Source organism: Entamoeba invadens (genome assembly GCF_000330505.1).
Source record: "Entamoeba invadens IP1 unplaced genomic scaffold scaff_1105074724629, whole genome shotgun sequence".
Taxonomy (NCBI): Eukaryota; Evosea; order Mastigamoebida; family Endamoebidae; genus Entamoeba; species Entamoeba invadens.
In genome coordinates this window covers 1,068,302-1,079,620 of record NW_004440426.1, presented here as the reverse complement: position 1 = coordinate 1,079,620, position 11,319 = coordinate 1,068,302, and the positions used below count along the sequence as shown (strand labels likewise).

The 11,319-nt window shown below is 37.6% G+C and overlaps 6 protein-coding genes across 6 annotated transcripts; 2 read left to right on the top strand and 4 right to left on the bottom strand.

Annotated features, from left to right (window-relative positions):
• Nucleotides 1-557, bottom strand: EIN_026280 (hypothetical protein; the record flags this gene model as incomplete). The annotated part of the gene is made up of 1 exon (XM_004257502.1): nt 1-557. A coding segment is annotated over one exon (557 nt), but the record flags the coding sequence as incomplete, so codon positions are not given.
• A 1,693-nt stretch (nt 558-2,250) lies between these two features.
• On the bottom strand, nt 2,251-4,150 carry EIN_026270 (mRNA guanylyltransferase, putative; the record flags this gene model as incomplete). Its single annotated transcript, XM_004257501.1, has 2 exons — nt 2,251-3,956; nt 3,997-4,150. 2 exons carry the CDS (start codon nt 4,148-4,150, stop codon nt 2,251-2,253), a joined length of 1,860 nt encoding a protein of 619 aa, XP_004257549.1.
• Nucleotides 4,151-4,507: 357 nt separating this feature from the next.
• EIN_026260 (hypothetical protein) lies at nt 4,508-5,080 on the top strand (the record flags this gene model as incomplete). The annotated part of the gene is made up of 1 exon (XM_004257500.1): nt 4,508-5,080. The coding sequence occupies one exon, from the start codon at nt 4,508-4,510 to the stop codon at nt 5,078-5,080; it is 573 nt and encodes a 190-aa protein (XP_004257548.1).
• Nucleotides 5,081-5,142: 62 nt separating this feature from the next.
• Nucleotides 5,143-5,850, bottom strand: EIN_026250 (ad-003, putative; the record flags this gene model as incomplete). The annotated part of the gene is made up of 1 exon (XM_004257499.1): nt 5,143-5,850. The coding sequence occupies one exon, from the start codon at nt 5,848-5,850 to the stop codon at nt 5,143-5,145; it is 708 nt and encodes a 235-aa protein (XP_004257547.1).
• A 633-nt stretch (nt 5,851-6,483) lies between these two features.
• Nucleotides 6,484-7,638, bottom strand: EIN_026240 (hypothetical protein; the record flags this gene model as incomplete). Its single annotated transcript, XM_004257498.1, has 1 exon — nt 6,484-7,638. The coding sequence occupies one exon, from the start codon at nt 7,636-7,638 to the stop codon at nt 6,484-6,486; it is 1,155 nt and encodes a 384-aa protein (XP_004257546.1).
• A 234-nt stretch (nt 7,639-7,872) lies between these two features.
• On the top strand, nt 7,873-11,085 carry EIN_026230 (importin beta-3, putative; the record flags this gene model as incomplete). Its single annotated transcript, XM_004257497.1, has 1 exon — nt 7,873-11,085. One exon carries the CDS (start codon nt 7,873-7,875, stop codon nt 11,083-11,085), a length of 3,213 nt encoding a protein of 1,070 aa, XP_004257545.1.
• Nucleotides 11,086-11,319: the final 234 nt, after the last annotated feature.

Here is an 11,319-nt window from a genome sequence, read left to right as displayed (position 1 = left end):
ATAAACCTTCTGCTCTGTTCTTCGGCGCAGACCGGCCGATAAATTGAATTGATGTAAACAATACAATAAACGGAATCGCTTTTCCCCTTGTTGACAAAAAGAAGGTTCTGGTACAAAGACATGGCTACCTTTTCCCAGTTCTCGTCGCCTTCCTTCCTCATCTCGGCGCTCCCAAAATTTTGTCCGCGACTAACTGCGTTTAACAACACGTTTCCTCCAAGGAGAGACGCTGCCAATTCCCGTGTGACGTCCTCCGTCTGGAAAACACTCTCCGCTTTGTCCAAGTCTTTAGTAAGCAATGCGTTTTCCTTTCTGATTGCCTCAAGGTTGTCTTCAAAGTTTTTGATGTGCATCTTCTGCTCGAGAATGCTGAACTTTGTGAGGTCTGTTTTATCTTTCATGAGTAAGTTCGAAAGTACGATGCGCCGCCGAAGTCGCAAGGACGTACTTTGGATCGTGAGTAGTTGTTGGATCGTTTTCATTGAGTCGACTGGAGTCGAAGAAGCAGCCAACTGACTCACCAACACGTTCCGAGCCTTGATAACTGTGTTTAGCATTGGGTGGCTTGTGCTGCTCGGTCGCATTGTCTTTTTTATCTCTTCCTTTTTATCTTTTGGTTTTTTCTTTGATAGTCTAATAATAGGCGCAGTACTATTATTGTACTATTTTAATACTAATTCTAACCATCCCAAGAAAGCACCCCTTCAAATTCCACAAAACAAAAATGACTATAAAGTATAGCCACTTTTATTAGATTCCCTTTAAATCCATATGGTTTTTAAAGAATAACTCCGTTGTCTTGAAAAGAACTTGAATATAATATGGCGACAGACCTCTACTCGTTGGTTGTCGTGGCAAATTATATTAAAAACCCCCTCGATGTTTTGAATATGGTATTGGTGTGTAAAAAATTCACAAATTTAAACACAATGATACATTATAGAAAATGCGCTTCATCACTCACATTTTATTCAAAAGTTCAGACAATTGCTGTCACAGGGAATGAGTATATATTTGCTTCGCGTTATCCATTATTACTTGTCGATTTGTTGCTAAACAAACTCACCCAAACTGTGCTTAGCAACACATATCTCATTAGTCGTGTGACTAAGTTAAAAGTCGACAATATATGGCGTACACCCCTTCCTTTGTTTCCAAACCTCAGAAAGCTCTCGTCGTATTCCCCTTTCGACATTTTTTCAACCCAATTTTTTGAAGAAAGCCAACTGTTATCCTTAGTGCATGTACGACCACATTCAGAGACATTGCGACAAATTTCTGATATTCGGTGTATAGTTGACTGTACAATTGTTGTGGACTTTCAAAAATTCGAGAAACCCCTTTTGCAAAAACTTTACTCCAAGCGTGTTACTCTTTTTGACGTTACACACTTTTTTGAGAAGGGAGAACATTGTTCACCGTTTTTTCAAGCAGAAATTTCTGGGCTAGTCAAAACAGAGTCTGAAAGAAAACCCATTTTTGACGCTTTGGAATTGTCAAATGGCGCCAATTGCGATTTGACGTTCAACACCAAATCCGTCTTTGATTTGCATTTCGATACATTTCATGTTCAAATACTAAAAATCGCCAATTTGTCCAATACAAATCCAAAAATTTACTTACCACAATCCCTTATTAAGTTGTGTATTAAAAATCGATTCAAAATCCAAAATGGTTCGCCAACACTTGAATCGATTATTTTTCAAGTGAACAAACCATTGACCAACATCGGAAAGTTCACCACCCTCAAGAGTTTCACAATCACAAGGTCGCTTTTTGAAGTTTCGCAATGTAAAAGCCAACATGTCGACAATAAATTTCCACATCTTTCCCATTACAAGCTTTTTAAAATCACTTCTGCAATTATATTCCCAACTTTTGTCGACACCTTGGAGATCAGTGACTCATTTATTTCAACTCCTAATGCGGTTTTGGACCTCTCAAAAATAGCTGTAAATATCCTTTCAATCCGCCGTTGCAATCTGACCTCCCTCATTTCACCTCAAAAACTCACCTCTCTTTTTTTATCAGATTGTCGTTCGCTCGCTTTTGTTTCATGTTTGCAATCTTCAGATTGCCTTTCTGTAACGTTGCAACATTTATTGGTTTTTAAAAAATTAGAAATCAAACATGGATGTCTGTTGAATATAACATATTGCAACACCCCAAGCATGGATGTTGTATCTTTTAAATAGTTAAGTCAAGAGCTTATTGTTCGTTTTGACAAATTCTATATAACGTAATCAAAAATCAATTCAATGCGTCAAGAACAGCTCGAGCAGCTCCTTCCGTCAGTCCCTTCCACTCGGCAACGTAATCCAAGTTGTCAAAACAAAAAGTGAGTTCTTCATTTGAAATCTCACCAGCAAACATCTCCAAGAGTGTCATCACCTTCGATATGGGGTCTGGGTTTATTTCATCCTTCAAAATCTTGTTATACACCCATCTTCCAACCTGTGCGTTGTACGAACACTGTACAATCCCTTGTCCACTCCACCCAAGTCGGCGTTTGTCTGAGTTGAATACCTCACGATCGCTCTGGCTGAAGTTTGTTTGTTGCAAATTCACAAATTCGTTTTTGCCGTACCCTTTGCAGAAAAAGGTTTCGATTTCTCTGCCGTACGTCCTTTCAATTCTTATACCAAGTTTAACCATCACAATTCGATTATACACCCACTTGAACATTTTTTTGTTCTCGAATGGTTCGTACGGTAAATTTGGAACAAAGATAACGCCGTTTGAGAAATTGGCATTGTACTTGTCTTGGTATAAAAAGGTGCCATGGATGGGGCCATTATTTAGGCAATTCATTACCATACTAAACTGGTTCATACCATAGGCTGAACGAATGCGGAGAACGAAAGGAAATTTACTTTCACCCGTTGCTATTCCACGAATCAAGGATATGTACTGATTATAATATTTGCAAAGTTCGCTGTACCGAGTTTTAAATGGCTCTTTCCAGATCTTATTATTTCGGATGAGTATCATGTCGTACATCATAAAGTTGAGTTGTTGTGTAGCGAAGTTTCTTGTCATGATCCCTTCCAAAATTGCGTTTGCTCCAAACACCTTTTCAATCAAAGAAGATAAAGTTGTGTCATTAATGGTGAAAACTTTCATGTTTTCGTCAATAAAATAGCACCTTCCATCACTGTAACAACACAAGAAAAACCGAACCCCCATTGTCTTTTCAAAAAGCGCGTATGTATTCTTATCTCTCAGATTAAGTTTGTCTTCCTCAGTCAACTCTCCTTTTTCCTGTTTGAGTGCCTCGCGCTTCTCCAACTCGACTTTTGTCACAAGGTTATGGATGACGCTGTAAGCGTTGCGTGTAAAAAACAATGGATTCGTTCCTGGGAATAGAGAATCTTTAGTCTCAAACACACTAAATACCATATCGAGGATTTCTGATGTGAGCGTGTCAGGTACCTCATCTATTTGTGCGTCGTCCATATAATTCAAATCCATCAACTGGAACCGTTTAAGTCTTCCTTGAATATAATCAACACTTTGTTTTACGTTTTTCTTGTCACGCACAATAAAATGAAGTTGACAAGTGAAGTATGTCTTCACACAATCCCCTCTCTCGTCCAATTCATGTTCTCTCACCTCGTCTGCGTATAAATCAAATAATCCATTTTGTCCCAATTGGATTTCTCTCCGTTTAATCACAAAATGGGTTTTCGTGTCTGGCTCGAAGCTATCTTCCAAATTGTTACAGATGGAAACTCTAAGGTCATAAGTCTTTCCTGTCTTGAAAATTGCGTAGTCCTCAACTGAATATGATTGGACTTGTTTACCGTTTTGTTTGATAATGAATTGGTCGCGACTCATATTCGTCACTTTTTCTAATTCAAAAGTTGTATGTTTGCTCATCATATGATTAAATTCGGTTTTACCCAAATATGAATAAAACTCTTCCATAGGGTTCCCTTCAGCGCTCTGACTCATTCCTTTCTGTTATTTATTTGTCACAAATTGATGCCAACAAACGAGTTGTCCCAAATTCAATATCTACAAATGAAGCACCATTCCCCAACGCTTCCGAAATGTAACTCTCCTGGTCTTCACTGGCAAACTGTCCGACTTGCTCGTTTCTTTTCTTTTCTTCAAGTAGCTCGGCAAACCCATCGAAGTCTGCTGCCATTCTCATTTTAAAGTTCATATAATTATAAAATGTTATACATAACATTTAAAAAACATTTCCCGAGTTCTTTAAATTGTCGTTTTAATTCATTCAAATTAATAAATAAACTACAAATTACCATTATTTTGTTATATGATATAGTACATGTTTACGATTGTTTTTAAAACGATAATTATAAGCTATAAAAGCTAAAAGTGAAACAACAGAAAATTGAAACCACTTCTTGATATCCATTCAAAGCACTTACTAACCAAACTAATAAATACCATATTTAATAATATTTATTATTAGAAAAAATAATACCAAAATACAAAGAAAAATGTAGCAACATAAAAACCATTTAATTCTATAAACTTGATGATGCCAGTTCGCTTATTTGTGTTCTTCATTTCTTTGTCTTTTGGGTGTGTCCTTCATAATATAACACTCTCCGCGGGTTTGAACAGCATTCCCCTCAATCTTAAAGTAACAGAGAAAATCCAAATATTCCACGAAGACTACACAACATCATACCTTCAAGTCTTTATCGCACAACAAGAAGTGGTAGTGGAGTCCACAAGGAGTTTGGATATTTCATATTGTGTTATTGATAACAATGAAAACTACAAATGCCCAGAGTGTCCTTATGATTGCTCTCTAGAATATGGAGAATGCACTAAACTCACGCCGAAGGGTGTTGGGACATTCACATTTGACACATTTTTGGACTTATTGATGCCAACGAAGAGTGTTGTCATCTTTTGTGTGTTTGGAGCGATAGTAGTCGTTTCGATCTGTATGATCTGCACGATGACTTGTAGATTTGTCGATTGTTTCACAGACATTATGTGCAACAAGGCGAAGCAAGAGAAGAAGAAGTTTGAAAAACAAATGCTTGAAAACATGAAGGAGAAAGACAAGCACCGAACCATCGAACTTACTTTAAATTGATCGTTGTTTATTTCATAGTATTATATATACTATATTTCTAGTAATAGTAACTAATATAATAATCACTGCAATATAAATGCATACAATGGGAAGAAGTTAGTCGGGTAATTCAAATCTTTTCGCGTTTGGAGTAGCCCAAGACCAGCTTTAACAAACAAGTGATTCATATGTGTTATAGTTCTCATCAATGAATTATCTTTTCTGTCCCAATAGAACTCTGTCGTTCCTATATTCTCTTTAACTACTATTATCCCTCCTTCTTTTAAATGTGCTTTACACACCTGTAACATGTTAACTAAGTCTTCATCACGAAGATATAATATCGACCATTGTATCCATATACAATCATATTGTTTCGTTAATACTAGGTGTTGCATATTACACACAAACGCGTCGTTAAACGAAGGAACTACACCTTTCATTTCCTTCGCTTTGTTTACGTGACTGACACATTGATCTGCTACATCTATTCGTTTAAAGTACCGCGATAATACATCTTTGGTAACACGACCAACTCCTCCTCCTAAGTCCAAGCAGTCGTCTATACCACAATTGAGTTTGATTAAAGCACCACGAAGAAAAACGTGGCTATTACTCTCATCTATTGGAATCAATTTCACATATCCATCGACCATCCCACTGTTACTGCTTTCCATATTGTCCCACACCGCCTTGTCCAATGCATACCACGACACCGGGTCGACAAGTTGATACACTTGATTAATGTCGTTGTAATGATTATTCAAACTGTCTACACCACTAAACTCCATCCAACACTGTTCTTGTAGGGTTTCTTCTTTTTGTAATATAAATAAAACACAAATTGCAAGTGTTCTATTTATAAAAATCAGTGTGAATTCTTTCTTTTCATTGTTTTGGTAATTATTACTAATCTCATATTTTTATAGTAAATTTACTATTGGTTAGTTAAATTACTTTTTAAATAAAAATAAGTTGTTAAATTACGATTTTTCATTTGTAATAAAATATAATATAATATATAATATAATGAATAATACTTTCAATTTCATAGAAAAATTCCCAATTAACTTATAAATGTGAATGAATATCATTTTGTTGATAGTTGGTTTGATTATTTCAGTAGTTATAATAGCGCTAATTACTTATATCATCTACAATCTTTACATCATTTACAAAGTCGAAAAAAAAGAAGAGAAAGAGAATGCAAGTGATGAAAGTGACTCTATCAGTTCCAGTGACGATGAAGACAATGATTATGTTGAAGATCATCACCTTTTAGGTGGGTCTTTTGAGTGAGTTAATGTCAAAAGGCATGTAATTTATTTTTACTCAAAATCTTATTCATATTTCTTCTCACATAACATTAAACTGCCTAAGATATTGATTATTTCAAGTCAACCATAAAAGTGAATTAAAAAAAATTAGAAGGTGAACACAAAACCGTTTTCTGCGAGCTTTTTAATAATTTTTGGGTCGACGTCGTCCTTTGATTTTGACAAACTTCTGACGATATTAGTCAAGTACTTTTTAACGATGAAAATGAGTGACAATTTCTCTGGGATGTTTTTGTTATACAATGTGAGTATTTTATCGACGCATTCGATCTTTACTGCGTTTTGTTTGACTTCTTTGTTGCACACTCTTTTCTCGACGGAAGATAAGACAAAGTTCGTCATTGAAATGTTCCACGAAGAAAAGCATGAGAGTGGTGCTGTAGTGAATGCTGTAGTGAAGATCGTGTTCGTTGATTTGATTAAGCCAAACGCAAATAAACAAACATCTTGTGTTGCACTGACGACACTCTCACCCCCCATTTCTCGTGAAACTCTTTCTTTGGTCACTTCACTCCGAGCGTCCAAGAAGATTCGCATTGCTTTCTCTTCGTTTGTTACTTTCTTTAAGTGATTAATGATAACAACCGTTTGTCGTGTTGAGAGTGAAAGGTCAAAGAGTCTCTTCTGTAACTTCTCGACAATGTGGTCGATCATTTCTTCAAATTGAATTAATGCGATGTGCCCTTTCAATACGTTTTTAAGACACGTATTGTCCGCCAAGAGTTTTTTCACTTGGTCGTGAATTTTGATACACTCGTCGAAGTTCCATTGCGAAAGGTAGACTTGGAGAAGTGCGGGAGCGTCGAGTATCGTTTCGATGTCTTTCCGCAATTGTGGCACGCGACTGCTGATATCGTTTTTATCCGACGACTCTCCCGCTGTGATATTCAAGAAGGCGGATCGTTCCTTCACCAACTTGTCGAGCTTCTGTTGTTGTTCTTTCATCTCTGTAGCGTAGTGTTGGTTCAACTCATCCAACTCCGTTCCAATCGCGTTAAATTGTGTATGAATCGTCATGAAGTCTTGTTCAATTTCTTCGAGTCTTCTCGTGATAGCCAAGAACTCTCGGTAATTGTCATACACAGCTTGACGGAGTTGTTCACTCTTATCAGCCAAGTATCCTTTTATTTGTGGACATGTAATGTTCTGGACTTGATCATTAAAGCATTTACTATATACCTCATCAACATACGCCTTTTCTCCATTTTGGAGGACCTTCAAAAGTTCATCAGAATTCGCCATCTACAGTTTTTCAGTTCCTTGTTCACATGGTCTTCATCTTTCAAAAACATTTCTTGTCACTAAATAACAAAGTTGATTTATTAACTCTTTTACTAGCATTTTATTATTACATATCTTAGGTAAAGTACCTTTTATTAAGAGGCAAAAGATGTCTTAAAAATAGAAGAGAAAAACAAAGGAAAGACCAGATCAACCCTAAAGCGTCAAAACGGAAAAACACAAATTACAGATTCGATGTCACTCAACATTATTGACGCGTTCAAAGCAACACTTTCCGCTGATAAATCGGTGCGGGACCAAGGCGATGCCGTTTTGTCGGCGTTAGTGAAAACCCCACAATACCTCCCACAAGTCCTTCAGCTTTCTTTGGTTCAATCCGGACAACCATCTGATCTCAGAAAAGCAGCGTTGTTGTGTTTTGGTCGTACAATCAATCAAATAGAAGATATCAAAGTGTGTGGACAAGACGTTTTAGTTCAGTTGATGACACTTTTATTAAACATTTCGAAGACGGAGACCGACTTTGCAGTGAAAGGGTCAGTGTCTGCTGCTCTTTCCAATTACGCACAAGTCCTTGAAGAATGTGATGTGCCATGGACGACATACTTTTCTTCCATGTTAGAATTACTCCAGATGCCCAACCTCATTCAGCAAATGATTGCACTCGAATCTTTAAGTGCTTCAGTCACTTTTAAAGGCGCAGAGGTATTGACGGATTTAGAGCCACAAATTGTGAACTATTTAAAGACTGTGATGATCTCCCCGAACATCGAAATGCGAATGAGTGCCATCCAGTTCTTGTCAAAGGTAGTCATGTTTTTCGAGATCACCCCACAACAAGGCGCGATGTGCAAGGCCCTTTATTCTGCAGTTAAAGACACACTTCTTGCCCTAATCGAAGCAAAAAATTTCAACAAATTTGAAGATTACGCGTGTTACACCGTCGAGTTGATTGACGCATCTGAGTATATTTTTGTTGGTGACGAGATCAACTTGTCGTCATTGATGTACCAATTTGCGTTAAATTGTGATATCAAAGATTCTCAACAACGTGCCTTTGATATCATTGTATCTTTCATTGAGAAGAATCCACGTCTGTTTAAGAAGAATCCAGCCGTGTTGAATCAGATTATGGTAAAAATGTTAGAATTAATGAGTCTGATTGACAACGACTCTGCTCAAATGTTATTAGAAGACGAAGAGCCTGAAGAAACAGAGAATTGGTCATACGCAGAGGAAGCTCTTCTCCGTATAGTAGAGGCTGTTGGTGGTAGTCCAATTAAAGAAGTATTATTTGGGATTACTCTTCAGTACTTGAACTCGACCGAATGGAACAAACGGTATTCTGCATTAGTAGCGTTGTCTTTATGTGTAGCTCCCGGTAAATATATCTTCAAGAATACATTAAGTGACTTAATGAAAATCATCATTGTCTTCATTGAGGATAAGAACGCTTTAGTACTCTACGCACTTCTTGACTTGTTGGAAGAACTCATCTCCGTCTTCCCAAAGATGTGCAGAAGACGACACTTTGACGAATTGATGAAAGTTGCGTTGGCCTCGTTATACACTTCATCAGCTCGTTTACAAGAGAAGGCGTGTTATGTGATGAATCAGCTGTTTGAAGAAGACTCGACTGTGTCTCAGAAATTACTTCCATATTTGCCACAATTGATGGAGGGAATATTCAAGGCATTACAAACAGGCGATTTGAACTCATGCACCGGGTCACTCTCAATGATTGTATTCACTGCTCGTATTCTTCCAAAAGCAATAGAAGCGTACTATCCACAATTAAAGACTGTTCTTGACGTCTTGATGCCACGGTGTAACACTCCAGAGACTAAAGAACACTTGGCCAAGATGATTGAGATCAAAAGCGTCTTTACTTTAATCAACAACAGCTACTTCCCAGAGTCTCGTGATTTGGTATTAAAGACTTTTGGCGAGTTGTGTAACTCACCGGAAATCTTTTCGCCGATGATGGTGTACATCTTGAGTGCTATCGACAGATTTTGTGAAGCTCGAGACCAATTGTTCATGCAATACTTAGGGCCTGTTATTACTCTCATGTTAAAGCGTTTATTATTGAAAGAAGGTGGAGAAGTTGTTGATATCGTCGAAGCTGAAATCTCATCGACCACGACGTTGACTGAAGAGAAGCAATTTATGATGGGAAGTTTATTCAAAATCGCGAATTCTGTGAAAGAGAACTTTGGCCCTTATGTCCAAGACACGTTGAATGTTGTTCTTCCCATGGTGAATGGTGTTGCGACGCAACTGAGAGATATAGCTGCGCATATCATACCAACTATCTTAGAAGACGCCATTTTAATGATCAAGGCAAAGGGAGTATCGGATCCACAACAGATTTTGGGACAAATATCTGGGCTTTATTATGGGATAGTTGACCATTTGTGTGGATGCCTGAAAACAGAGAAGTTCTCTGATAACATCAGGTCGTTCTTAGTCTGTTTGAAGATGATTATTTGCCTTGTTGGAACCGATTCATTGCAACCGGAACGGATTGGAAATGTCTTTGAATCAATGGATTGCTCTCTTAAAAACATTTTGGAGTCTCCAGAAGAAGAAGATATTGAATACGGCAAGGCGGAAGACCAAGAAAACTTGGACGATGAAGAATTTGAAAAGATCCAAGACAACAATGAAATGGAAGACGACTGGCTTTCATTGATTCTTGACATCACATCGAACATCTGTAGACTGCACCCAACTCGGTTCTTTGACCCCTTCAAATTCAAATTGTTCCCACGAGTCATGACATACTTAAATCAAACAAAAGAGACTGAAAAACTTTCATTTGCTATTGCTATTATTGGCAGTGTTATTATTGATGGAAAAATCTACGACTTTGTCCCACAAATTGCCGAGCAGTTCATCACTTTTGGGGTCAACAAAGACATTGATGTTGCACAAAACGCTATCTTCTTTTTGGGACAGTTTGCACATGCACAGATCCCACAATTTGTCCCATATATTCCAAAGGTCTTGCAATTTGTCGGGTCGATGCTTCAAAGAAAGAAGTCGCGAGTGTTGGCAGAGTTGACAGATCAAGTCATTATGTGTGTCATGCATATCGTTGCTAATTATTACCAAAGCATTCCAAACTATGCGGTGATTCTCCAACAAGTCATTACACTGTTCCCAGCCAAAGGGTCTTTCGATGAGATCACAACACTCTTGGTCGATTTGCATGCCAAAAACTTGTTGTCTGTTATGGTTGGTGGAACTGCAGAGAATGTGTATAAACTTGTTCTCTACTTTGCAAGAGCACTTGAGAACGAAGGAACAGAAGATGACACTAAAAAGCGAATAGCGCAGTTGATCCAGGCAATGTCTTCATTTGTGCAGAATGATGTCATTAACCAAGTCTGGGCTAAACTCACACTTGAACAAAGAGGTGACTTGGACTCTCTTTTCCATTAATTTTACTTCCTTTTTACTTCTTTTTTTCACATCCTTTCAATTGAAAATTCTTCCTTCGTTGGACTTTTTTTATTGAGACTGCTTCGTTGAACCACTTCTCAAAAGAGGTGTTTAGTTTGTGGGGATTATTTGTTTGGGATACTCTCCCGTTTTTTACATGATATTGACGGTGTGAAGAAATGAACTAAAAATAAATGTTCGAGCCGGACTTGAATGAAATTTCAACAACAACTT